Source organism: Nesoenas mayeri (genome assembly GCF_963082525.1).
Source record: "Nesoenas mayeri genome assembly, chromosome: 16".
Classification (NCBI taxonomy): domain Eukaryota; kingdom Metazoa; phylum Chordata; class Aves; order Columbiformes; family Columbidae; genus Nesoenas; species Nesoenas mayeri.
The window spans coordinates 3,290,446-3,318,200 of NC_137562.1; the positions used below are offsets into that span (position 1 = coordinate 3,290,446).

General features: G+C 42.5%; 1 protein-coding gene across 7 annotated transcripts in view; it reads right to left on the reverse strand.

Annotated features, from left to right (window-relative positions):
• Nucleotides 1-1,583: 1,583 nt before the first annotated feature.
• The window catches only part of ITCH (itchy E3 ubiquitin protein ligase), a 60,884-nt gene continuing 34,712 nt past the window's right edge, over nucleotides 1,584-27,755 (reverse strand). For 2 of the 7 annotated variants that reach the window (XM_080354350.1, XM_080354347.1), the window contains exons 8-24: nucleotides 27,170-27,467; nucleotides 25,824-25,919; nucleotides 24,340-24,514; nucleotides 22,713-22,779; nucleotides 20,162-20,246; nucleotides 18,866-18,994; nucleotides 18,142-18,214; nucleotides 15,285-15,356; nucleotides 12,196-12,284; nucleotides 11,413-11,572; nucleotides 10,998-11,131; nucleotides 10,188-10,328; nucleotides 8,347-8,467; nucleotides 7,721-7,825; nucleotides 7,399-7,495; nucleotides 6,198-6,270; nucleotides 2,220-5,625 (exon numbers count right to left, since the gene is read on the reverse strand). In XM_080354350.1, coding sequence (XP_080210476.1) covers nucleotides 5,526-5,625; nucleotides 6,198-6,270; nucleotides 7,399-7,495; nucleotides 7,721-7,825; nucleotides 8,347-8,467; nucleotides 10,188-10,328; nucleotides 10,998-11,131; nucleotides 11,413-11,572; nucleotides 12,196-12,284; nucleotides 15,285-15,356; nucleotides 18,142-18,214; nucleotides 18,866-18,994; nucleotides 20,162-20,246; nucleotides 22,713-22,779; nucleotides 24,340-24,514; nucleotides 25,824-25,919; nucleotides 27,170-27,467 — 2,015 coding nt within the window. In that variant the 3' untranslated portion in view covers nucleotides 2,220-5,525. Of the gene's footprint in view, nucleotides 1,823-2,219; nucleotides 5,626-6,197; nucleotides 6,271-7,398; nucleotides 7,496-7,720; nucleotides 7,826-8,346; nucleotides 8,468-10,187; nucleotides 10,329-10,997; nucleotides 11,132-11,412; nucleotides 11,573-12,195; nucleotides 12,285-15,284; nucleotides 15,357-18,141; nucleotides 18,215-18,865; nucleotides 18,995-20,161; nucleotides 20,247-22,712; nucleotides 22,780-24,339; nucleotides 24,515-25,823; nucleotides 25,920-27,169; nucleotides 27,468-27,755 lie in introns of those variants that run through there. The other 5 variants (XR_013922897.1, XM_080354349.1, XR_013922898.1 and 2 more) reach the window with 5 other exon arrangements.

Here is a 27,755-nt window from a genome sequence, read left to right on the forward strand (position 1 = left end):
GCCCTTGTGGCCAGGAAGCCAATGGTCCCTGGGGTGGGTTAGAAGGGGGTGGTGAGTAGGTCAGAGAGGTTCTCCTGCCCCTCTGCTCTGCCCTGGGGAGACCACACCTGGAATCTTGTGTCCAGTTGTGGCCCCTCAGTTCCAGCAGGACAGGGAACTGCTGGAGAGAGTCCAGCGTAGGGCAACAAAGATGCTGAAGGGAGTGGAGCATCTCCCGTGTGAGGAAAGGCTGAGGGAGCTGGGGCTCTTTAGTTTGGAGGAGACTGAGGGGTGACCTTATTAATGTTTATAAATATATAAAGGGTGAGTGCCATGAGGATGGAGCCAGGCTATTGTCGGTGGCAAACAATGATAGGACAAGGGGTAATGGGATCAAGCTGGAACATAAGAGGTTCCACTTAAATTTGAGAAAAAACTTCTTCTCAGTGAGGGTGTCAGAGCCTGGCCCAGGCTGCCCAGGGGGGTTGTGGAGTCTCCTTCTCTGCAGACATTCCAACCCGCCTGGACACCTTCCTGTGCGACCTCACCTGGGTGTTCCTGCTCCATGGGGGGATTGCACTGGATGAGCTTTTGAGGTCCCTTCCAATCCCAAACACACTGTGATACTGTGTGTGATACTGTGACCCTTCCCTGGCGCTCCGGCCTGTGCCATTCTGCCCTAAGAGCATCATCAAGGCAAACGTGAGGCTGACACAGAATCCGCCTCGAACAAACTTCCCTGTTAAGATTACAATGAGATCCTTCTTGGGTGGAAATCAGTGTTTCTGAGCGTGGGCTCCCGTCGTGGCTTGTGAATAAAGATGAGTTCTACCAAGTAGCAAGTGACAGGAGCAGAGGAAACGGCCTCAAGTTGCGCCAGGGGAAGTTGAGGTTGGATCTGGGAACAATTTCTTCCCCAAAGGGCTGTGGGGCATTGGAACAGGCTGCCCAGGGCAGTGCTGGAGTCACCATCCCTGGAGGGGTTTAAAAGGCGTTTAGATGAGGTTCTCAGGGACATGGGTTAGTGCCAGAGTCAGGTTAGGTTATGGCTGGACTCGATCCTGAGGGTCTCTGCCAACCAAAACGATTCTATGATTCCAAAAGCTGCCCTTGAGAAGAAGTGGAATCAACATTCCTTCTCATGGGGCTGGGAGAACGCGGACAGGAGGGAATGGCATTGCCAGTGAGGCGTGGAGCAGCGAGCCCCAAAAACCTCATGCCAAACAGATTTTGGATATTTCCCCTCAGAGTTGGACCTATGGCTCGGGTCAGGGCCGTGTAAAAAAAAACAAACCTGCAGATATACGTGGAATATCCTCATAGTAGCATAGCTTAAAGATACCCAAAGCAGTGTCAAATTTTGGGTTTACACAACTTACTTTTAAGAGACTTCATTCAAAGCACAGAGGAAGCAACTCGAAACTTACCTCCCCTGCTGTGGAAAAAAGGTGATTATTATTGTGTATTTTTACTTTGCATAGAAAAGTGTACTTGGGAAGTGTATTAACTGAGGCTGTGTGAACATCTGGGACAGTAAAAGCAGAGTGAAAAGGCAGCGCAAGGGCTGCAAGCAGGACAATCACCCTCAATGGAGGAGGAGCCGTTTAGGAAACATTTGAACAAACTGGGCTAAACCAAATGGATGAACCTGGCAGGATGTGCCCAGTGCCACCGTAATGCTGGTCTCAATTATCTTTGCAGGGTCACGGTGATCAGGAGAGGTTCCTGATGACAGGACGAACGTAAATGCCACTTGTCCCATCCAGGAGGAGGATCAGGGTAACGACACAGCGGGTCAGTCTCATCTGAGGTCTTTTCCGCTCCTGCCTGTCCCCCGTCATTCCTGAACAGAAAAGGGAACACGAGCTTGCACAGTCATACCTCATTTTTGTGTCACTGCAATTAGTGGTACCAGAAGATGTGAAAGCTCCCGTAAAGCAGTTCTCCAGCCCATCTCCTTGGTAATGGAGCAGCAGCTTCGCTCTCCCTGGGGCAGCGTCCCACGAGCGCGGGAATTGTTTTACCTGCGTTTTTTAACCAGTCACACAAACAGCCGAGTCCGAAACCTCCTCCTGACTTTCCACTGCGATCAGCAATGGCCCAAGACGCGGCAGGAATGAAATGTTCCTGAAGAACTTTTCCAGCAAAACAACTTGGACAGGCTGACGATTTCCACACACAGAAGGAATAATGGCCAGACTACCAGCTCTTTAAGTAGTTTTATAAAAGTATTTGACTTACTGAGATACTGTTACAGTTACCTGAGTATTTGAAATTACAATGCAAGGAAATTCCAACAATGAGTTTCAGTACAGTATTTTACAATCCAGTGCTGCTGATCTCAGTTTATATACGAGTTCACTAGAGCACATATACACAAACAGTGAATCTTGAAGAAAATTAAAAGACACCACACAAAGGGGGCTGGAGATACCAACAGAACAGAGTTGAGATTATAAATCCAGTGCAGCATATAATAAAAATTCAAACAACGACAAAAAGCTCTTTTTTTTTTTGCTTTACTTTCCTCAGAATAATTTAAAAAAGCTTTGCTTTTTTTAAAAAAAAAAAAAAAAAACAGAAGCAACTGGATTAAAAAACCCAAACAACTTCCACACTAGATCAGATGAGGACGTGATGCATTTACTGTGCATTTCACTAGTGTATTAACACTTCCTGAGCTACCCAGAACAATAAGGCTTTGTTAATTCTTAGATCAGCAGCTCAGCGGAGTATTTCCTCATGTCATTCTCATAAGGCAAAATTCTAAATAAAAGTTCTCTTAATACTTGAAAATGAGGATCAATTGACAGTTTCATATGAATATACATTTGTGACATACCGTGAATTTATGCGGCTCGGGCTGCTAAACCCATCGAAGCAGGGGGAGACAAATTCATTAATCTCTGCTGAAAATCTTACTTCTAAGTCCAATTTGTCAGAGCTTTTATGTGGGATACCGGACGCTGTGGGATCATCCACAGGCGGTTTTCACCAGGTCCCCATAGAGAACAGAAAAGTGCACCAGTGGCTCATATTGACTCCTTTGTATTTCTACCCAACAGGCTATAAAATTAACAGATCTGTCAGCACTCACAGTGCTGACAAAGTAAAATGCCTAAGGAATCGTAACTTCCGACTTCAGAAATATTGCCCATTTAAAACAGTAAAGTTGCTTTCAATTATTTATATTTTGGTCAAATCCATGGGCTTTTTTCCCCCTTCGGTTTATTCTTTATTTATTTTAAAATAGTATCTGGTGCTTGGGATATCCAGCCCCCTTTCCCCCATCCTAATACAGCAGAAAAGACATATAAACATGCCATTTAAATTAAAGAAAGAAAAATGGAATAAGTGGAATCCCAGACTGCAAAAATATATACAAGCATTTACCTTTTTCCTGAACTAAACATTTCAACCATAAAAATATTCAACAGCCATACCCTATAGAACTAGGGCTAAGGCTATTTCAATTATAACTATTCTTTATTTTAAAAATATACGGCTGAAAGCCTTTTGGGTGATATTTATACATTAACAATATTTCTAGGTTCCCTACATGAATCATAAAGCATTATGCAGAACACAGACTATTTTCATAGCTTAATCTTGCATTATCTTGCTTAATTTAATCTCTCTCGTAAATATGTTAGATAACTACATTTCATTGTAAGAATTAATATAAACAGAAAATATTTATAAGGCTTTTTTTTCTCTCCTCACGAGCTGTATTAGTGTAATATATCCATCAAATGGTTTGAAGTTGGCAGATTTTCCTCCTATAAACCCATAAAGTTCTCACCATCAACGGAACTGTAAAAGAGGGTCATTTCTGGATCATCAGAAACTCTTTTCCATGCGTGACAAAAGAGCTTCTCACTCTAAAATGGAATTATTCTGCCTTCCAAGAGGCAAGTATCGCTTTGCGCGACCTGAAAAACTCCTGAAGTTCAGTTAAAACCTGTCGTCTCTTGGTTCTTCTTAGGCCTGAATCAGTTTTCACCTCTTATAGTTCAGCCAGAAGGGAAAGTAGGCAAGAAATCTTTGAAAGACTGGAAGTTGTGTTTTATAGTGTCCTGCTGCAGCTCTGCTATTGAGGAGCCTCTGAAAAACAGCTCCCGTCCCAAGGCTTTGAGCTGCGCTTATATTTAATATGTGCTACATGCGATTTCAAGTGTCTGGTCTCCTACTGCGGCTCACAGCTCATCTCACTGACGTTTGGTTTCCTCCCTTGAGGCAGGGGAAGAGCTGACCAGACCCAAAAAGTGCATTCAGTCTAAAGGAGCGGTAAAATTCAAAACGTTATTGTAAACCACAAGGGAATAGAAGATTAAGAGATTCTAAAAGGAAAGAAAAGATGTTACTAATCCAATAGGAACTGATTACAAAAGTCACTAGCTACAACCTTAAGGTGAATTAGCTTAGAAACCTCCCCCCCAAACTTTAGTTTCAGTCTTTATAGAACTATTTACTCATGCTCCAGCTCTTCAAGAATCTGTGATCCATGTCTGAACTTTCTAATCCCCTTCGCCCCAGCCAGTATTATGTATCAGTTCATCAGCAAAAATAAGTGTTATCATTTTCTGAATCCAGTTGTTTTTGCACCTCTTCTTGAGAACCCAATAAAGTCTCCTGACTGCAACACGTAGGAATAACACTGAGAACAATGTCCATTAACACTTTTGACAAGAAACATCAGCCTGCAAACAGGAATCTACATGGAATCAGTGCAATCCCAGGTGGTCTTGTCTTTTGCAAAACAAGCGAAGTACCACAGTGTTAGTGTTGATTTAAAAGTTAAAGGTGTTACACAGAAAAAATACCAGAATTCTTCTGAGGGCACACAAAAATGTTCCAACAACTTTGGGCGCGTGTCTATTTTGCTGAAATTAGCAGGATTGGGAAAAAAAAACAAACAAACCACAAAAAAAGACCCCAAAGCAAAGCTATGCCCTGGGTTTGTGCCACAGTTTGACATCCCCTTAACAGCAGCTTGAGTCCAGTGAGCACACTCCAGGTGAGGAAAAACAGTCTGGCCACACTTGGCTTAGAAAAAAGAGCTTAAGCAGTGGATTTGCTCCCGGAACGCAGAGGAGGGTCGCACGCTGGCTCTAATAACACTGCTGTCTAACGAGGTGTATGAGGATGCTGCAGCATTGCAGCTACCAATGAACTTCCCAGTGCATCAGTAGCAAAAAATGCTACTAAAAAAGGAAAGACAAAACTATTATTAAAAATCTGTCGGTCGTTAAGGACACATTCTAATTAACGAATGGTAAAAGAAAGCAGAGCCCAAAGCTGTATTAAACTGCTACTTAATCGTAATTCATTTGTAGCCGTATCTGATTGCTCATTTGATTTTTGAAAGTGCTCAGCAGAAATCCAGAGTTAATGTGGATAAAACCTCAGGATAACATCCATTCACTTACACATTAGTATTGTTAAATAAATCCAAGTCAAGTCTACTTTACAATGAAGTGTGCAACAAGCAGAAGTGAAGAACATACACCGTGTTGAGTTCACATTCTTCAAGGTGCAAATTTCAGCTATTCTTGTCCAAATCCTTCTGTTTCTTCGATTGCAAACAACAGCTTTTCCTTCAACTGCTCATAATTCTTATAGGGTGGAAGGTCTAAGCGATTGAAACTGAAAACAAAGAAAAAACTTAAGTACTGCAAAATAAGTGAACGATCACAAAAAATCCATTAGGAATACAGGTAATTAAACTTCTTGTTGTGTAGATGGATATCTGGATTTATACCCTGTGAAAAGCTGACTACTGACATAAATGTATATATTCCTGAGGGTAAAAGTTAGAGTTCAAGCACTTGAACAGCGATAGTTCTCTAAAATGCAGTGTACTTGGTAAGAATTTTCACTAACTTTTCCTAGTTGGTTAACTAGAGTCATCATTCACATTTGAGATTTTAAATGTGTGTGTTTTTACAACCACTAACACACCCAGGAACTGAGTAGAAGCTACTTTTTCTCTAGGGAAGAGGGAGTGTGAATGCAGCTCCTTCACTATCAAGGTGGAATCTACTCCGTGCCACAGAAGACTTCCAGAAGTTCAGCCAACACCAAAGGTTATTGGTATAACTTGGTGTTTGCTTTCACACAGCCTCAACCATGTCAGTGTTATTACCCATTTACTAAAATCTCCAGGTAGATTGTTGTCAGAAAGACCACAACGATATTCTGATTTGTTACATACTCACCAGGTATGACTTCTAGGTAACCAGTTTTCCTTTCCAACTTTTTCAATACAAAATTTTTGGGGTCCGTTGCTCCCTGGAACAAATTCAAAGAAATAAGGCATAGGTCTAGTTACCTTTGTATCAGAGAATCACAAAGAATCCCAGAATGTCAGGGGTTGGAAGGGCCCTGGAAAGCTCATCCAGTGCAATCCCCCCATGGAGCAGGAACACCCAGATGAGGTTACACAGGAAGGTGTCCAGGGGGGTTGGAATGTCTGCAGAGAAGGAGACTCCACAACCCCCCTGGGCAGCCTGGGCCAGTGTTCTGTCACCCTTACTGAGAAGAAGTTTCTTCTCAATTTAAGTGGAACCTCCTGTGTTCCAGTTTGCACCCATTATTCCTTGTCCTGTCACTGGTTGTCACCGAGAAGAGCCTGGCTCCATCCTCCTGACACTCCCCCTTTCCATATTGATCCCCAGGAATGAGTCCCCCCTCAGTCTCCTCTTGTCCAGCTCCAGAGCCCCAGCTCCCTCAGCCTTTCCTCACACGGGAGATGCTCCACTCCCTTCAGCATCTTGGTGGCTGCGCTGGACTCTCTGCAGCAGTTCCCTGTCCTGCTGGAACTGAGGGGCCACAACTGGACACAAGATTCCAGGTGTGGTCTCCCCAGGGCAGAGCAGAGGGGCAGGAGAACCTCTCTGACCTACTGACCACCCCCTTCTAACCCACCCCAGGTACCATTGGCTTCCTGGCCACAAGGGCCCAGTGCTGGCTCATGGTCATCCTGCTGTCCCCAGGACCCCCAGGTCCGTTTCCCCTACACTGCTCTCTAATAGGTCATTCCCCAACTTACACTGGAACCTGGGGTTGTTCCTGCCCAAATTCAAGACTCTACACTTGTTCCCTACATCAGTAGGGAATAATAAAGACAACTGGAGCCTGAAAGGCTTAAACACAAAACAATATTATTACCATTACTTGCAAAAATCTGTCCTTCGCTATACGACTCTGTCTAGATCAAAGTACGCATGTGGTGAAATGCATAAATTTGAAGTGATTTTGAAACAGGTGTAAACATTCCCCTCCATTTCTTTTTCTACGATAGTTCAAGTATATGCAAGACTTACAAAATAGCATAAGATGCGTTAAAAATGTCCATTAAAAATATAACTTGGTCTTAAAAAAATCCCCAAATGCATTATAGGGATTATTAATGCATACCCATGAGGTCAGCAAATCCTCCCACTGGTAATCTGCATGTTCCAGTAACAAACTGCAAGAGTCTCATTCTCTTCTCATTATCTATTTCTTTCACAAACTGCAAAAATAATAATTGAAATGAGCATTTAGGTAGAGATTTGCTATTCAGATTTTCACATTCTCATGCACAGATTAACAAATCACACGACTGTTAGGAACAGCTGGATTAGCAGTGACAATTCACACTCACTACAGATCTGTTCCAATAATGGGGATTATTGTTTGTTATGTTGCAGCTGCGCTCTGGAACTTTTGGTTTGAGAATAAAACGAAGTGTACGAACCTGCCAGAACCACACGATCTGCCTGCTGGTCCTGGTGTAGTGGCGGTAGATGGCGTGGCGCTGCCAGTCGTTCAGATCGATCTCCTGCATTCCACACAGAAGCACCTGCAGGGAGAAAAAGGAAAATGAGCATGTGAGTACAAGCCCTGACTTTCCACACAGAACATCAGCTGCATCCATACGTGGAAGCATCTGTGATGAGAGTACACTTGTTTTTGATTTTAAACTTGATCTAAAATTTCTACGACAAAGAATGATGACTGCTCGTGAAGTGCATCTGGAGAGGCCACCAACCAGAAAGCACCTCTGTCACGAAAAATAGAGTCACTGGTTGCATTTAGACATTCGTGCCAGGAACAGTTTCTCATTGCCCAGCCACACAATTCTCCCCTAGGAACAGGTCTGGGGTTTGTTTTTGCTTTTTTAAATTGAACAGATGTTTCAGAAAATGTAATTTTGAGAGATCAAATCCATCTTGAACCCGGTCTAGTTTATATAGGACCATCCACGGCGTATCTAGTTTGCTCTCCCTTTCTGACAAATTACTCATTCCTTGAGCACAACAAATCAAATCAAAATTTGATGTGTAATGACCTGGATCGAGCTACAACCAAACAGGCCTTTACCTCCAGTTCCTTAGCATCAAAATACTGCAGATACTGTTGTGGCAGAATTTCATTGAAGCCTTCAAAGAAAGCCTGTGTCTGCTCCTCAACACCTCGGGAAAGTCTCCACTCTGCTACTAGCCTGGAAAAGAAGATACAAAAGGATAATTTAAATGGCCTGTGTTAAGCCACGAGCTGAAAAAAATATGGAAAGTTCTGGGGATAGAGCATTGTATAATTTTATTAGTAACTTTTACTCTGTGCAAACTGTTTTGTTTCTTCTTAAAGTTAAAACCCTACGTTTCCAGCCATTCTGCTACAGACTCCAAAAGGACGCAGCATCTATTCACTGATCGTATTAACAAGGGCACAGCAGTCCCTGGGTATTTGAATAAAGTGCAGAGCTATCTGTGTCTAATATTCTCCCCAGAAATCTCAGTCATTATCCATGAAAAGGTAAAAACTGGGTCAAGTTGTACCAGTGCAGATAAGTAGGACTGCAGGCTTACCAAGAAATCACTATGCCCATTTGGAAAGTTCCATATTTGTTTCTGTTAATCATGAAACTTTGCTCTGTGGCAGAAACTCCACTTGCCATTAACAAAAGCGTGAAAAGCAGGCAGGAGACCTGAAGAACCTGAACCCAGGGAGAAGCAGATATTAAGCTGAATTCAAGCCTAACCTGGCAGGAGAACTGGAGGCTAAAGTAGGTTTGGCTGTCTTCTGATTTCAATCCCAGAAACTTGGGGGACTTAAAGCAAGACTCAGAGTAAGACAAAAGAATAGGAGTGAAACTGGAATGTGAGCTCTCCCTGGGTTCCTAGAAACTAGAACAGAATGGTTTGCTGCAGATCCTCCCTGTTTTCCACCCCAATATTAATACTTCACAAAATGCCAGTATGTTTCTTCTGCAAATACTCTCTTTTCTGTGAATCACTGAAATGTCTTCAGGTTATCCATGCGATGAAAACAACAGCCACTCCCCTCTCCCTCGCCCCTGGCTGTGAAAGAAGCCTTCAAAGAACACAGTGTAAGGAAGAGAAGGAAATTCTACTGTGATTCAGTTTATTTTGTGCCAACAATGTGGGACTGTTTGGTTTTTTGTGGTTTGTTTTTTTGCAAGCACATCCTCCAAGCTTGTACATTGTAGTTCATAAGCAGAGTATATGTACTGCTGCACGTTGGGGAAGAAAGGGCTATTTCAGGACAAAGCAAGTCACTGCTCATGTTTTTATTCTTTAATCCTCTGAGGCTTCTTCCCTCTTAACCCACTGCTTTAAAACATCCCAGTACTGCAGACAAAATCCTTCATTTATGACAGTACAACTTACAACATCATAACACTGTCCTGTTACAAGTGTCAAGACCTAATTATATTATACTATCAGACCATTTTGGATAAAACTAGTAGTGAGCCCGTGTATCTTTAAAAAATAGGAATCATCACAAAAGCATCCAAAAATGTTGGGTTTAAAAAAGCCGCAGCCATAAGTGGCTGGGCAGAATATCAGCAGGCTGTGAAGCAATACAATTCAATAATGCAGGCGATGATTCAATGAAATACCTGACACTCACATTGATTGTCATGATGTTCTGCTAAACTTAAGTATCTCTAAGAAGAAAGTGGACCTTCCACTAACTAATCTCTGGGAAAAGTGGATTTTAAAACCTTATTTCTGTCAGTATTCTCCTTTCAAGTATGATATCCAAACAATTGCCACTTGTTGCCCACAAGAGCAACTACTCCAGGACAGAATTTCAACAATGTTTCACATGATATAGCTTGACAATGTTTTCTTGCTAAAACTAAAGAACGGAAATGACGCCAATAAGAGTATTTTAAAATCTCCATTTATTCTTACCTGATATATTCTTCTTTGTTTTCTTCTGTGACCAGAATGTTGCTACCATTTGGCTTCAAATCGTGGCTTTTGATTTCACCCAGAATTTCTTTATCAACCGAGAAAAACATTTCCAAGTCACATTCTTCAATGTTATTCTCTCTGTAAAGAAAAAAATGACATTTTAAATAACTGTGTCAACACCTACTCAGTAGAGATGGGTATGAAGAACCTTAAGAAAGAAAGTTTGGAGCTAAATAAGCAAGAGAAGGAACTGTTCCTTACACAATAATGATGGTTTTGCAAGAAGTACTGACTCATTTTACCAACACTCATATGAGAATTGTGCTCCTGATCGGAAGTTTTTGATGGGTAGTACCCTTAGATTTACCAGTCACAAGGCTGACAAACCACCTGCTGACTGATCTGTGGAATGTCTATGGAACACTGAAACCTTTCCAGCAATGACATTTTTGCACATTTAATTGCACAATCGCTGCTTCTAACAGATCATGTAAGGGCTGTGTTAAAATGTAGCTGCCACTTTGGCGGAAAAGAAGCAACTAAGAAAGACTTCGTATGCTTTAATGAATTATCTTCAACTTCAGTGTGTTTATAGGACTATCTTGTAAGCATAGTCCCACTGGCCACACTGTTCCTGATACAAGCCAGGATGCTGGTGGCCTTTCTGGCTACTGGGCGCACGCTGGCTCATGTTCAGCCGCTGTCACCAACAACCCCAGGTCCTTTTCCATAGACCGGCTTCCTGGCATAAGTGAAAATCAAAACCATTGTGTTGCTATTTCAAGAACAAAATCAAGTCAAACTCACTTTACCCAGATGAGAGAGTTGTAAAACTCTGGGTCAACAGATTCTAAATCCTTGAGTCCCACTGGCTTGTTCAGGATACGTTTATAGAACGGCAGAGAGAAACCAGTGTCAATGAACTTCCCATGGAACAAAGCCTGCAGAACATGAAACCAGACAAAATAACACAAAGGATGATTGACTAGTTAATATGACAACATTCTGTACTCTATACCAATGAAATTTGACAGCCAAATAATTAAAACCACCTAGAATATCATGACTGCTAATATGCGGAGGTAACTTATATCAATACTAGTTCTATCCAAACACCTGATGATAGCTTCAACTCCAAAATGAATTGTTTAATTATCCATCTGACAGTACAATATTCATTTATAGGAAAATTACGTGAATCTCTTTCTACTTTTGAACTTACCATGGCAATGAATCTTCCAATAAATCGGAAATATTTCAGATGGTCTGGATTAATATAGGAGGCTGGGTTTATCTGTAAGCAGTAGTTATCTTTCCCTGCATATTCAAACAGGCAATACATTGGGTTCAAAACTTCATGCGACAATAGAAAGAACCATTCCCTGAAATCACACAAACAATAAAAACACGTTTCAAAATAAATTAAATTGGAAATTGCTTTAGCTAACTCATGTTGACTAAGGAACTTGTTGGCACATTGGTGATCGAGCTGACCTGTGCACCACAAAGTACCAAACTGAAACTAACACAAATTATGAATTAATATGCAAAGTTACAATGATATGCGACTGTCTGTGGTTTGGATCGAAATCACCCTCACTTAAATGACTGGATTAAAAGTCAACCACTGACTTAAACTTTAGAGTTTTAGGGAATGCTAATTAATATGTGCACTTCTCGGTGAAATTCCAGTAAAGGCTTTTGACTTGAAAGTAGATGTATATTGACTTTTCCAATAAACTTCTACTTGGACATTAACGGGTGAGCCAAAGGCTGACTGTAGCTCAGGAGACTGCATCTCTTTCATCACCGAGACCATCCAAGTAATTCCTAATGCGAACCGAAACCAATTTCATACAGTTTTAAGACACACATACATCTTAAAGAACTGCCTTTCTCAGAATAAACTTCACTAATATTTGAAAGCACTGCAGTTTGTTTTGTGGAAGGCTTCACACAACCACTTGCAGAAAAAGGTCTGATTTCCCATTTCAGTTTAGTTTACCTTGCAACACCTCCATAATCTAAGCCTTCTTCACCAGGGAAAATAACCCATAAACGTCTCCGGAGATCTTGAGGGCTGAAGCTCATTATCTGAGTAAAAGAAAAACAAGTAGTTCTTTTTAAGAAAACAGCTGTAAGCATCAGCTACACTTATTACTATTCGCTATCAAACAATATAGTGTTTAATAATTCAGACTATAAAATGAACTATGAGTACGTGAAGTACTTGCTTCCAGCATGTTCATGAATTTGAAGCGTTAGTACAAATGTATTTTCCAAAGATGGAAAAGAAATAATAATTCTGAAATCAAGGACTTGGGATAATTAGGCCGGCAGCCTGTCTATAAATGACAGAAATCCAGCCAATAAATAACAGGCCCAAAGTGAGTCAATTCAGTATTTATTAAATACCGGACTGAATGGTATCCCAGTTACAAGCAATGAAGGCACATAATCAAGGGCTCAAAGAAATAAATCAGAAACAAAACAATAATCAACATACACTATATATTTTTTCATTTTACAGCTTCATCTCCTAAAGAGGATAACAAAAGTCTAGCTGGTTGGTTGGTATGGCTTTTTTAAACTTAGGTAGAATCATAGATAGTAAGGAACTTCACTAATCTTGGTTTTAATACAATGACCCCATTTGTAATTATGCTGATTTGATCAATTGTGGCAGGTTTACCTAAGGAAATTTCACATAACGCTTTTGTAAGTCCAAGAACCTTAAGTTTTTGGTTTACAATGAGAGATACAGAATTTGGGTCGAGATTTGCAGTTTCAAATCTCTCCTAGATGTCTGTAGGAAGCATCAGAAACATTTTTATCACTCCAACAGAGATATCTGCAAATACTGAACGACTAAGAAGCAGAAAACATCACCTCAGGTCTTTGTGATTATGTCATCTAAATGATTGATAATGCACCCTGTTTGCTGATGTTTACAGAATTACATCATCTCTTGATTCTTTCCAGGACAGTATAATTTTATTATCTCTACGGTTACCCTAAAAGGCCATTTTAGAAAGAAGGCCAGAGCTAACTTTCAGTTACAGGATTTATTTTGTCCCCTTCTAACCTCTTTTACTGGAAGGCATCACTGTCCAAAAGAAAAGACGAATTGACTGCACCATTTGTTGCTTCTGCTAAATCAGCTTCCAGTAATTTGAACAAGCATTAATCCTCATTTAAGAAAATAATTTGTCTCAAGACATATTGTCCTATTGATTCAAATTCCCTGGCTCAACACATCTGTGATAATCCCTACAAGAAATGAAGCCTAAAGACATCGAGGAAGATAAAAATATTCAGCTAGGGACAGAGGAGGCGAAAAGTTCTTGCCTTCTTAGATAAGGTTTTCTGAAGCTGTTTTTAAGTCAGAAAATGTGGCAGAATGCAAGCCCCGCTCTGTCCCCCTCCCTCCTTCGGTACGGAAGGAGTGGACACATCTCCCTCTCTCTGTTGCTTGAGGCTGACAGCTGCTTTTGGTTGGCCCCAGAGCCTCCTGGCCAGGGCTGTCAGGACAAGGGAGAGCCCAGGTGCCAGGGAGCCGCTGGGCGCCCGTGGCCAGTGTGGGGGGTGTTTGGAGCCTTCAGGGGCACCCGCAGCCAGTGTGGGGGTGCAGAGAAGCTTCTGGAATGCCCACAGTCAGATCTGATCAGCCTATAAAAACGGGATTCTCGTCGAGGCGTGCGGCCCTGCGTACGATCTCTTGGAGTGACAACCTTAGCCACTGCCCCCAGGAGCCATGACACCCCCCGCCCCGATGGAGACTCCGCTTGCCTTGCTGCCACCTGTGTGAGTAAAATTAACCCTTGCAGGACTGTGAGTGTATCTACTTTCCGTGCACATTTGCACGTGTATTTATACTTTCCCTGCTCAATATGAGCACGTGTATAAACTAATCCTTGCAGAATTGCGACTGTATTTTCCTCCCGTGCTTCCACATAAGCACGTGTAACATTCCGTGCACATTTGCACGTGTATCTCTCCTTGCAGGATCGCGAGTGTATTATAAATGTACCCTCGCAGAATCGCGAGTGTACACTTTCCGTACTCAATACGAGTACGTGCATCCCTTTAAAATAATCCCACACCGTATTCAGGCAAGTGTGGACTCTTCCCGGACTCAGGGGCGGCTCCAGCATTGTTTTTGGTGAAGCCACGTGCATGGACACTGTGGACCTTCTGTTGTATTAGTTGCTGCCCCTTAATAATTTTCCTCAGCTGATATCCAAACCTGTATTCAAGTCACATTTGGAGTGCTAAAACCCTGTTTATCACCGGTTTAATAAAAGTTGTTTTGGACCCTCTTGTCCCTTAAACAAACCTCGGGGGGCCTCCGGGACAGAAAAATACAGAGGTGGCCAAGAGGAACATCTACCAGAGGAATTGTTCTGTGCACTTCCAAGCCTGTTTCTGTGTATCTTAGACTGACAAAGAGCTGCTCTTGGCTTCAGTTTCACAAGCAACGGGAGTGATTTATTGCCACTATGAACATTCAAAAGTAAAAGTAAAATTCAAATGCACCTGAAAATATTGTACAGGAACAAGTTTTAACCATGGTTTAGGTCTATAGACATTAACAAGAATTTTGCTTCTAATAATCTACCAAGAATTATTAATTTTGTTTTCTTTTAACCCAACCCTTTCATTACTTAAAGAGCTATAACGCCCAGACTAAGATGAGCTTAATCTGTTTTTCTGGCTTATGCTTATAGCCCCCAGTTGGGAAAAATGTGCTGAACATAAGCACAACGTGGAAACTTGTGGAGAATGGGGAGCTGCTCCGCCACAGCGCTCCCCTCAAATAACTCACATTGTAAGGAATTCTGAGGAAAAATTAAACAAAAAATGAAAAATATCACCTTCTCTGTCAGATGAATCAGCCTTTAAAGCCAGAACTTGACATTTGAGCATGACCTTTTAATATATTAACTATGAATGTATCCTAACTATTAAACTAGTGGGTTTTTGTTAGTCTCACTTAAAATAACATTAGCAAGATGTCAAAGAATCAAGAACGACGTGACAAATTTAATCAGCTCAATGCTTCATACCCACTACTATAATGTTTCAATACAGTACCTGTTGAAATGAGTCTTCAAATAATGTTTTCCTGCTCACTGTGATCTTGATGTGTTGTGGCATTGCCAGTTGCTGAAAGGACATTTTTGAGAGGTTAACTGTATAATCACATAAAGCTTCTGAGTTTGGATTGTTATTTGTTGCATATGTTGTTTTAAGAGGTGCAGTTAAATTTCACTAAGCCATATAAAGCAAACCCAGCAATCAAGATAGTTGAATTGTAATTTACTTGATACCTGCAGTCAGGTATCAGTGCCTCCAGCTCCTGCTCCAAACAGGTTCAAATACTCTACTCTCACAAGATGTTGAAAAACATTAAGATCAGTAACATACTCTAAGCCAGCAAGGCTTTCTACCCCAGAATTCAATTAAAAAAATAGAAAATTCAGGTTATTCTGCACAAAATTCAAAGTAAAAAAATTAGGCTAGTCTCTGCTTTTTAAAGGATCATTCACTGACTCCTGAAACTGAAACATTTAAATCCTAATAATTTTTCCTGTGTGCCAACTTACTTGATCTTTTGATATACTGAGAGTTTTGAGGACCAAGACTGATCGGCTGGGATTTGGTGCAACACAGTATATTCTTCAATGTTTAGACGTGAGTGTTCTGTGTCAAATCCCTGTGTTTTCTTTCACAAGTACATATTTGTGCGGAAAGTCACAGAATCCCAGAATGTCAGGGGTTGAAGGGCCCTGGAAAGCTCATCCAGTGAAATCCCCCCATGGAGCAGGAACACCCAGATGAGGTTACACAGGAAGGTGTCCAGGCGGGTTGGAATGTCTGCACAGAAGGAGACTCCACAACCTCCCTGGGCAGCCTGGGCCAGGCTCTGACACCCTCACCAGGAACAAGTTTCTTCTCATATTCAAGTGGAACCTCCTGTGTTGCAGTTTGCACCCATTGCCCCTTGTCCTGTCACTGGTTGTCACCAGAAGAGCCTGGCTCCATCCTCCTGACACTCCTCCTTTCCATATTGATCCCCAGGAATGAGTCCCCCCTCAGTGTCCTCTTGTCCAGCTCCAGAGCCCCAGCTCCCTCAGCCTTTCCTCACACGGGAGATGCTCCACTCCCTCCAGCATCTTGGTGGCTGCGCTGGACTCTCTCCAGCAGTTCCCTGTCCTGCTGGAACTGAGGGGCCACAACTGGACACAAGATTCCAGGGGTGGTCTCCCCAGGGCAGAGCAGAGGGGCAGGAGAACCTCTCTGACCTACTGACCACCCCCTTCTCATCCACCCCAGGTCCCATTGGCTTCCTGGCCACAAGGGCCCAGTGCTGGCTCATGGTCACCCTGCTGGCCCCAGGACCCCCAGGTCCCTTTCCCCTACGCTGCTCTTCAACAGGTCATTCCCCAACTTATACTGGAACCTGGGGTTGTTCCTGCCCAGATTCAAGACTCTACACTTGCCCTTGTTCTATTCCATTAAATTTCTCCCCGCCCAGCTCTCCAGCCTGTCCAGGTCTCTGATGGCAGCACAGCTTCCAGTGTCACCACTCCTCCCAGCTTGGTGTCAGCAGCAAACTTGCAGACAGTCACTCTATTCCCTGTCCAAGTCATTGATGAATATATTGAATAATACAGGCCCCAGCACTGCCCCCTGAGGCACTGCACTGGATACAGGCCTCAACTGGACTCTGTCCCGTTGACCACGACTCTCTGGCTTCTTCCCTTCAGCCAGTTCACAGTCACCTCACTACCCGGTCACCCAGACCGCACTCCCTCAGTTCAGCTGTGAGGATGCTGTGTGAGACTGTATCAGATGCCTTACTCAAGTCAAGGTAGATCACGTCCACCGCTCTGCCATCATCCATCCATCTTGTTATGTCCTCATAAAAGTCAATGAGGTTGGTCAAGCATGACTTCCCCTTGGTGAAGCCATGCTGACTGCCCCTAATGACCTGCTTATACCTCACATCCCTTGAGATGGCACCAAGGATAAGTTGTTCCATCAGTTTCACAGGGATGGAGGTGAGGCTGACCGGTCTATAGTTACCTGGGTCTGCCTTCTTGCCCTTTTTGAAGACTGGAGTGACATTTGCTTTCCTCCAGTCCTCACGCACCTCGCCCATTTCCCAAGACTCGGCAAAGATGATGGAGAGCAGTCCAGCAATGACCTCAGCCAGCTCCCTCAGCACCCGCGGGTGCATCCCATTCGGACCCATGGATTTATGGATGTCCAGATTGCCCAACTGCTCCCTAACCCAGTCCTCATCAACCCAGGCAAACTCCTCCATTGTCCTGCCTTCCTCTGGGGAGTCAGGGGTACGGGGCTCCTCAGGACAGCCTCCGGCAGAGTAGACAGAGACAAAGCAGCATTCAGTAACTGCATTCTCTGCATCTTCTGTCACCAGGGCACCCACCTCGTTCATCAGTGGCCTACATTGCCTCTGTGGCTAGTTTTATCTGCCACGTATTGGAAAAAGCTCTTCCTGTTGTCCTTGACCCCTCTCGCCAGGTTTAATTCTAATGAGGCTTTCCTAGGTGCCTCCCTACACCTTCTGACAACAGCCTTATATTCTCCCCGAGTGCCCATCTTGTATGAACTACAAAAATGCTCTGCCTCCATATATTCCCTTACTAACAGCAAAAAGGAAACACTATTTTGAAACCCACCACTTTAAATGTAGCTAAATTGATGTTTTCCTTTATTCTAAAAAGTTTAAATCCACAGCTTATTCAGCTTTAAAGCTTACATGAGTTTGTACAGGTCCTGGATTTACTCTGTCCTAATTAACTCACCTTTAATCTTAAAGTAGTTTGATTTCCTTTATTTACAAGACAGTAAAGAGTTCATTTAAAGCATGTACGCAAAAAGCAAAAAAGCAAACAAATATTCCCAATAAATGAATCCATACCTGACACCAGAATCTGAAATAATGGACCTTTGCCTTGAAATCACGCACATAAGCGATCTGGGGTCCATTGTCTCTGGAATCAAAGGGAGAATAAAAAACAGATTTCAAAAGTGTGCTTGTAGTTTAAGCAAAAGCCTGCAAGTGTATTGATTATGAAGTTGTACGGTGTAGTTGTCTATCTAGCTGGAAGATTCTTATTCACATTTTTTGACTTGGGGGTGTAGTTTTCTTGCTTCTAAACAACAACAACAAATCTTCCTTTGTGAACTGTGGAGTGCATACGCAGCACTTGTTAACCAGTCTCTGAATATTAACTGTAAAAAGATTCTAACAAGCAGGATGGGGTGACATTCAGCTAATTTAAGTTGGGAGTTAAGTTCGGGTTTTAACTCCATTCTGGTTCCTAAAATTCAAAAGACGGAAAGGGTGAGTGTACTTAAAAATACAGTAACTGGAATGAAGAGATCTGGTCATCGACAGGACTGATGAAGCTCTCTATCTTCAAATCTTACACAGGGCTTGGCAAGAAGGATTACAAAACATTCAAAACACCACCTTCCTCTGGGACAGTTATTGGGGATGAAAAACCCCCGAAAATTACAAAGCATTACTACATGCAAAACTTTCTGCACGAAAAAAGCACAAAGAGGAAAAACAACTTTCAAAAATGACGCGTGCTAAACTCGGCTTTTGAAAGCTTTGTATAGATGTTAAAAACACTTACAGAGCAGACTTGCCCGTGCGGGGGTCTATATACGTAGTGGTTCTTCTATTGTGATCCACAAAATACGGAATGCCATCCACAGTGAATCGCATTTCCCAGCCCTCTGGCAAGGGTTTCTCATTTAATTGACTATGGATACAAGAAAACATATGGTAACTTATCAACGGAATGTATTAAGTCAATTGAACAATACCTGCGATAGTAACAATTTTGGCAGATCTAGAAAAACTACAGATGGAGAAACTCTCCATTCAATATGTATTCTGTCTTTTTTCCCTCTCACATTTTCAGGTCAGCTCTGAATTAGACCGAAATGACTGTTTACATAAACATGAGCTCATTTGGTCGCGCTAATTGGAATAACGGCAAATAAAAACTCAAGGGAAAAATGTAAGCAAGGTTTACTGATGTTTCCTACATGTAAACAAGATAACTTTATCTTCTAGCTATTAGGTTTTTACTCAAAAACTGACATAATTTGTATAAGCAGCTTTTGGTACTTCATGTATAATTACAGTAGGCAAAACCATAAAAGTTTCAAAATGACAAAAATAAAATGCAAATACTGATCTTGGGGGTTTTTTGACAACTTCTAACTCAATTTAGCTATGGACAAAACCGAACCTCAAGATATTTGGAAGAGCTGAGTAGTGTCACTCTCAAGCGCTCTGAGTGACGTCCCACATCGTAGGACCGTATTTCCTGCCTATATTCCCTACCTCAGAGTCAGAGTGACAGAGACCGAAACAAGCAGTACTCCATTACTTTTAGTAGTGCCTCAAGTTCTCTATCTTTCCCCTCCCCGCCTTTTTTTCCTTCCTATTTTTTTTAAAGCTGTGAGGAGGGGCACTGCAGCTTTTTAAGTTTGTCTTCTTAGCTATTAACTGTCTAGGAAACCACCATTCTTATTCAGGATTCTCTGCACTATCCCATCGCCATATGAAAGAAATCCCTTCCTCCTTCCATGATACAAGCGTTTAGATATGTCTTTTTTTAAAAAAAAAGAGTAGGAGCTGTTCTGGGGAATGACCTTATTACTACTGACCAAGACTTTCCTGGTAATTGCACTATTACTAAGTAATATTCTGACAGTTTCCATTTTGGCTAGTACTTTTTGATATTTTAAGGGGTAGTCTGAAGTTTGTGTAGGACAGGCCATGTTTCAGCTGTGGGCAGTATTTCCTAACTCCCAGTCTCGCTACTCTGTTACATTAGTGATCCTGAGGGTCTCTTCCAGTCAAAATGATTATATGATTTGCATTCCAGACTCACATGAAGCTGCAAGTGATTTCTTACCCCTGACTCCTGGGATCTTCCCACTGAGTGATCCGTGTGTTGTGATTGACAAAATACACTCTGCCGTTGCTGTCTGTTCTCTTTTCTGAAAAGACGCAAAAAGAAAGGAGAGCACTTGATTTATTTCTGAGACTACATAAAATTAAACAAATTGGAGACAGTAACGTAGGATTCATAGTCAAATAATGAGCAGGGAATAAAATATGATCCATGTCATTTCCAAGAAAACACATTCATATTTTCTCTCAGTTCAGTGCAGACCCATGACTGAACAAAGTTTATGATAAATGCCCCTGATTTGGTTTTCTGTACCATTCTGTGGCTCTTTATGCAAATTGTATTGAGCATTGCAAGAGAAATACAGAATACAAATTATAAAAACAGGCCAAAATCTATGACATGTAAAAACCTTCGGTTTACAAGAGAAGTCTGGAAATAGACACCTGTCCATGAGTTACACTGGCAGCAGAATCCAACCTGACGTGCAAACGCAGTTTTGTTGTTTATTGAGCAACACCAGCCCCAAGAACTTTCTTTGCAATGTTCTATATGCAATGCAACAAATCACAAGTGTGGGGAACAACAATTCTATGGCTGGAAATTGCATCAATACCAGAACTAAAAATCCAAATAGTTATGTTTGAAAACAAGAAGAACCAAAAACCCAGGCCTAACTCTGTCAAGTCACAGAATCCCAGAATGTCAGGGGTTGGAAGGGCCCTGGAAAGCTCATCCAGTGCAATCCCCCCATGGAGCAGGAACACCCAGATGAGGTTACACAGGAAGGTGTCCAGGCGGGTTGGAATGTCTGCAGAGAAGGAGACTCCACAACCCCCTGGGCAGCCTGGGCCAGGCTCTGACACCCTCACCGGGAACAAGTTTCTTCTCAAATTTAAGTGAAACCTCCTGTGTTGCAGTTTGCACCCATTGCCCCTTGTCCTGTCACTGGTTGTCAACAGAAGAGCCTGGCTCCATCCTCCTGACACTCCCCCTTTCCATATTGATGCCCATGAATGAGTCCCCCCTCAGTCTCCTCTTGTCCAGCTCCAGAGCCCCAGCTCCCTCAGCCTTTCCTCACACGGGAGATGCTCCACTCCCTCCAGCATCTTGGTGGCTGCGCTGGACTCTCTCCAGCAGTTCCCTGTCCTGCTGGAACTGAGGGGCCACAACTGGACACAAGATTCCAGGGGTGGTCTCCCCAGGGCAGAGCAGAGGGGCAGGAGAACCTCTCTGACCTACTGACCACCCTCTTCTAACCCACCCCAGGTCCCATTGGCTTCCTGGCCACAAGGGCCCAGTGCTGGCTCATGGTCACCCTGCTGGCCCCAGGACCCCCAGGTCCCTTTCCCCTACGCTACTCTCTAATAGGTCATTCCCCAACTTACACTGGAACCTGGGGTTGTTCCTGCCCAGATTCAAGACTCTACACTTGCCCTTGTTCTATTCCATTACATTTCTCCCTGCCCAGCTCTCCAGCCTGTCCAGGTCTCTGATGGCAGCACAGCTTCCAGTGTCACCACTCCTCTCAGCTTGGTGTCAGCAGCAAACTTGCTGACAGTCACTCTATTCCCTGTCCAAGTCATTGATGAATATATTGAATAATACCAGCCCCAGCACTGCCCCTGAGGCACTGCACTGGATCCAGGCCTCAACTGGACTCTGCCCCGTTGACCACGACTCTCTGGCTTCTTCCCTTCAGCCAGTTCACAGTCACCTCACTACCCGGTCACCCAGACCGCACTCCCTCAGTTCAGCTGTGAGGATGCTGTGGGACACTGTGTCAAATGCCTCACTCAAGTCAACGTAGATCACATCCACCGCTCTGCCATCATCCATCCATCTTGTTATGTCCTCATAAAAGTCAATGAGGTTGGTCAAGCACGACTTCCCCTTGGTGAAGCCATGCTAACTGCCCCTAGTGACACGCTTATCCCTGATATCCCTTGAGATGCTCTCTAATAGGTCATTCTGAGAACTCTGCCTACATATCATGAAACTTGAATTCTTCTATCTTCTTGACAGTCACACCAGAGATTAGTTTTACATTTATATTTTTGTACACCCCTCTATGAATTAATTGTAAATTGTTAACCTGTAAAAGTACAAAACCAAATTTATTCCAGGGAGAGGGGCAAGTCAAGACGTGTTCAGTTGTCATTATAAAAACATCTTCAGCCCAACAAATTGGCTTGAAGAGGGAAGGTGGCAGTCTGATTTAGAGGGAATTTAAAGTGTGATTTGGCAGGAACAGGATGGTGGGGAAGAATCCTGCCTAATCAAAGTGGTAAAAAAAGGATGATGGTGTGAAAGAAGCTATTATGATAATTACAGGGTGCAAACCAGAATACTTCATAGTTTCTAATCTACTTCGAAACCACACATCCTTGTCAGGACTCTGTTTTAACAGCACTTTTGATTAATTTTAAAAGATTTTTAATCCAGATTTTCATTTTAAAAAACTAGCCTAGAACGGCCAACCGAAGAATCTGGCAGAAGTATGCTTTCATGTTTAATTATACTGTATAACAAACCACTTTCAAGGCAGTCTTACCCCATCCATGTGGCAGAGGGCCAAGGGGATCAAACTCTTTGTTCTGTGTGGATGAAAAGTCCTGGTTCTGCAAGTGACACAAACAAATGGTGCATTAATGACTAGTCATTTGCTTTCCAGATGTTCTCCCAGAGCTATAATGAATTACTGCAGTAAATGCATTTTTGTTCATGTTACGTATAAGCAAAGATGCCAACAATTTCTTTTTCTCCACAGAGAAGGCCTATCCTACAGACCTTGGCATGCTTAATTAACTACAGTGCCAAGAAAATAATTATTCTTTGTTTAGAGCCCTTGCCTAGGCAGAACGGAAATTAGCACAGTAGCACCCAAAATGATCAGAAAGCAAACCACTTCATTCCTGCACTCAGTACCATCCTCCCTACCACTGCTTATGAGGCCGTTTCTACACATGCAGCAAATTTAGAACCTATGCCATTCTTGATGGACTAGTAGCATGAGTTGGAGTTATCCAAAGTCTACTATTCATCAGAGGTAAACAACGGATTTAAAATTCCAGAAGGATTATTTTCAATTTCGCTGCTTTCAGAACATTCATTGTGTGTATTTCATTTTACCCAAAGTAGAAAGAGATGTCCTGTGAGCTTGCTCACCTTCCAGATCTTTGGCCAAGCCAAAGCGAGGCAAAAGAAATAAACCAGCTTATTACTAACCACAGAATCACAGAATGTAAGGGGTTGGAAGGGACCTGGAAAGCTCATCCAGTGCAATCCCTCCATGGAGCAGGAACACCCAGATGAGGTTACACAGGAAGGTGTCCAGGCAGGTTGGAATGTCTGCAGAGAAGGAGACTCCACAACCCCCTGGGCAGCCTGGGCCAGGCTCTGCCACCCTCACCAGGAACAAGTTTCTTCTCAAATTTAAATGGAACCTCCTGTGTTCCAGTTTGAACCCATTACCCCTTGTCCTGTCACTGGTTGTCACCAGAAGAGCCTGGCTCCATCCTCCTGACACTCCCCCTTTCCATATTGATCCCCAGCAATGAGTCCCCCCTCAGTCTCCTCTTGTCCAGCTCCAGAGCCCCAGCTCCCTCAGCCTTTCCTCACACGGGAGATGCTCCACTCTCTCCAGCATCTTGGTGGCTGCGCTGGACTCTCTGCAGCAGTTCCCTGTCCTGCTGGAACTGAGGGGCCACAACTGGACACAATATTCCAGATGCGGTCTCACCAGGGCAAAGTAGAGGAGGAAGAGAACCTCTCTCAACCTACTAAGCACTCCCCTTCCAATCCACCCCAGGATGCCATTGGCCTTTCTGTACTTTGTTTTGAAGCAGAGGCTTTTATCAATATTGTATATCAATTTAATCAAAGAACAGCACCTATATTCAGCTGATAGATAAACCACATCACACTGCATGTGCTGCCTGCAGTCATTGCAAGGACATGAGCTGAGGTTACCAATTATTACCTCCCGCCATGCTACACAAACAAAGATACTGTATTATCATAAAAAATACACCATAACAAAGTCTGGTATATTTATGGGGAAATATGCCCCAAACCCAAATTAATATATCCTTTGAATATGCAAAATAGAGGCTAATAGGCTCAAAATCTGGAAGAGACGCCTCTTACTCAACCTGTACAGTTGTGGTTCTATTCCTTACCCCGTAGATAAATCTCTGGTTGAACTGCTGCATGGCTCCCTGCAGCTGACTGCGCTGCAGCTGCCACTGCTCGTAGTTGCGGACAGACTCCAGGGTCGGTCTCTGCCACGTTGTCGTTCTAGTGAAGTGGTCAACGTAATAAATTCTCCCCATGTTGTCAACTCGCCGCTCCCAGCTTTTAAAAAAATCACAAGCAACGGTTCTCAATAGCAGACAATTTCAAGGGCTCAGAAACACTTTCAGGCTAACAACAGTGTGTAGGAAGTGGATATAAAGCAAGGGGTGGGCAGCAGCCTTGTTTTCTCCTTTTACCCACCACTAAAACGATGAAAGAGCTAAAACTGTTTGAGAAGGATCACTTTGTTGCAAACTACACCAAGTCAGACTCATTCCATTTACTGTACTTTCAGGATTTTGTGAAATAGTTTAAGTGCTACACAAACCACTACCCATACTATGCTGCATGTATCCCACCCAACCTATAAGACCATAGGCTGTTGGTTTTTCCTAAAAAGACAGCAAATCCCTGCCAGCTTGGGCTGTACAATCAAAGATCTCCTCAGAGAGGAGAAAAGGAACGTGTGGGCATTGTGGTTTGGGGTTTTTTTTGGTGTATATGTGCTTTTTCGTGTGGGTTTTTTTGTTTGTTTGGTGTGTTCTTTTTGGGGTTTTGTTTGTTGGTTTGGTTTTTTAGTTATTATTATTTTCAGTTCATAGGAAGGCAGTACTGTTTACGAAACTCGAGTGAAAACACTACCATTCTGAATAAGTTAAAGTAACACACTTATCAACCTCCTCAACACTGAGTATAGGAGCTGGGTTCCCTTTATTGGCCTGTCTGCGAGTTTTCGTTCTTTAATACTAAGTTCTCTTTACCGTCCCACATTTTAACTCTGTAATTCTGTATAGTATGTGACCCACTGAGTATGAATGAAAGGGAACAGGATAATTCTTACAGTTTGCTTACATTTTTTTAAAAATAAGAAACAGAAGAAATGAGAACATTGCTTTGAAGTAGAGATTAACATCACTGGCTGTTCCGAACAGCTGGAAACGCCAAATAACCAAAGCTGCTTTATAAGAGCAGAGTCAATGAGCAGCTGGGAACCCTGAGACAAGACTAAGTGGCTGTAACCTCAGGATAAAGAGGTGACCAAGGGTATTCCTGCTCACACTGATAGTCACCTCAGTCCCAAAAGATTTTTCAATGGTTTTGGTTCTCTTTTACAGCTGCAGGTGTCTACTGTCTATAACTTACACCTGTTTCTCAGTAAAGATGCACTTGCTTAATCTCTGACAGGAAATCCAGATTCTGTTGTTTTCCACATCCTGTGTACTACGCATTTTGGCAGAACTCCTTGGAGACAACCTGGAGCAATTCTTTACACTGTGTTCACATTTCTATTTACAAACACGCTTTCTAGCTTTAGTAAACTTTAGTTAATTAATTTCTATCCTAGACAATTACATGATTTTTGACTCACCTTGGAGGAAGAGGCTCGGGCCGATCCCACGTTGTTCTTTTTTCAACATGATCTACGTAGTAAATTCGACCATGCTGGTCTACTCTTTGCTCCCAACTGAAAATAAAACAGTATTTTAATCTTCCTCTAGATGAAACTACTCCAGGCATTCATCTACAGTATGAGAAGTGTTGGTTTTCATAAAAATGCTTACTTCTAGATAAAATGCTTTAAACTAACACTTGGTTCGTGAAATGCACCAAAATGCCGTGCGCTATACAGTGGTACAATGTTATTAATATTAACAAGTAATTCTATGTCAACTAGAATACAAAGAACATTTTACATGGCCACCTTCAGAAACTGAGGCTAAAATTCATGCCTATGCATAGAGTTTTAGGAAGCAATAAAGCAAAGTTTTGTATGCAATATCATTTATATCAATAAGCTGCTGAGCAGAATAATCTGTAAAACATAATCCCCTTAGAGAGTAACGTTAATTCCACTTAATTCCTCAAAATATGCAAATTTTGCACAGACCACATATATGCAGAGCTCATCATAAGGGCACCGGTCACTTATTCTCTGCATATGCAGCCTTTGTGATCTTGACTCACCCTTGTATTTGCAGCAAATGTAACATGGGGAATAAAAGAAATTCACCATTTCTGTGGAAATCAAAATGGTAACACAACAACTGGTGTTTTCAAGACCGCTTTTCTATTTCACACTTATCCTCTAAGCGAGGTCATTCAGACCTCTCCTAAATTTTGGTTCAGCTGCCCACAAATTAAGACAGATATTTCAACAATTCCACCATTCACACTGGGAAGCTTTTTCTTTCCCTTGCTCAAATTGTCCTGATTTATTTAAGTTTACAATCTAAACGGGAGCTCTGAGGCAACAGACCAACCATGTGGCAAATTCCACATGTGCCTGAAACAACACAGGAGCTGCGGTATGAAGCCCAAAACTTCAGGACAAATTGTAGACTGTGCACAGCAACAGCAGCTTTTCTTCCACTTATCTATACCAACATTTTACTACCTGACTTCATTCTAATAATTCTAATTTAAAGGCAGCAAGCTGCCACATTATGTACAACTTCTGTGTTTCACCGACATGGGAACCTATGGCAAGCAGCCAAAATATCAGAAAGATTAATTATTTTCTTTAATAAGCCATGCCTAAGGGCTTATCAGACAAAATAGTTATGACATCTTCCCAATTAATATCGGGGTGGGGGAAATTTGTTGGGCAGCAAAAAGCAGACGTTATGAATGTTTTGTTACACCTGCTGTAAGGAAAATAAAGTAAACCCAGAAATGTCGGTACACACACAAGAAAACACATCACTGAACTCGTACCCAGGCGGGAGGGGACCTTGACTGACTGTAGAAAGGCCCTGAGGAGGAGGATTTACTGGCTGGACTTGTCTTGATACGGGAGGTGTGGTGAGTGCAGCAGTTGCAGGAGTAGTTGTTGCAGGAGCGGCTGTTGCAGCTGTTGTTGCAGTTGTTGTTCCAGCTGTTGATGCAGATGTTGTTGCAGCTGTGGCCCCCTCAGGGCTCTGCTCCGAGGATGTGTTTGCAGCTGTACCTGCCAGTGATCCTGCACTGGCCCCATCGTTTTCTGTGGATGTGGACGAAGGACCATTTACACTTGCTGTGATGTCAGAGATATCAAAGAAGAGGGGAAAAAAGAAAAGCCTTTAAGTGATATTTATGACCAATGTATTTTAGAAGTTGTAAGTCACAAAAGTAAATGCCCAAGAAGCGGTATTTCGAAGGGTATGCATACAGTCCAATTCTACAGCTGACAGAAAAACTGAAAAGCAATTCTGTCTCATTTTGTAACAGTGTTTTAATCCAAGAACTGTCATCAATGGCACAATTTTGCTATTTCTGATAGAATAAATCATGCTTACTGAAGGAAGTTGCCTGCATTCTGCAA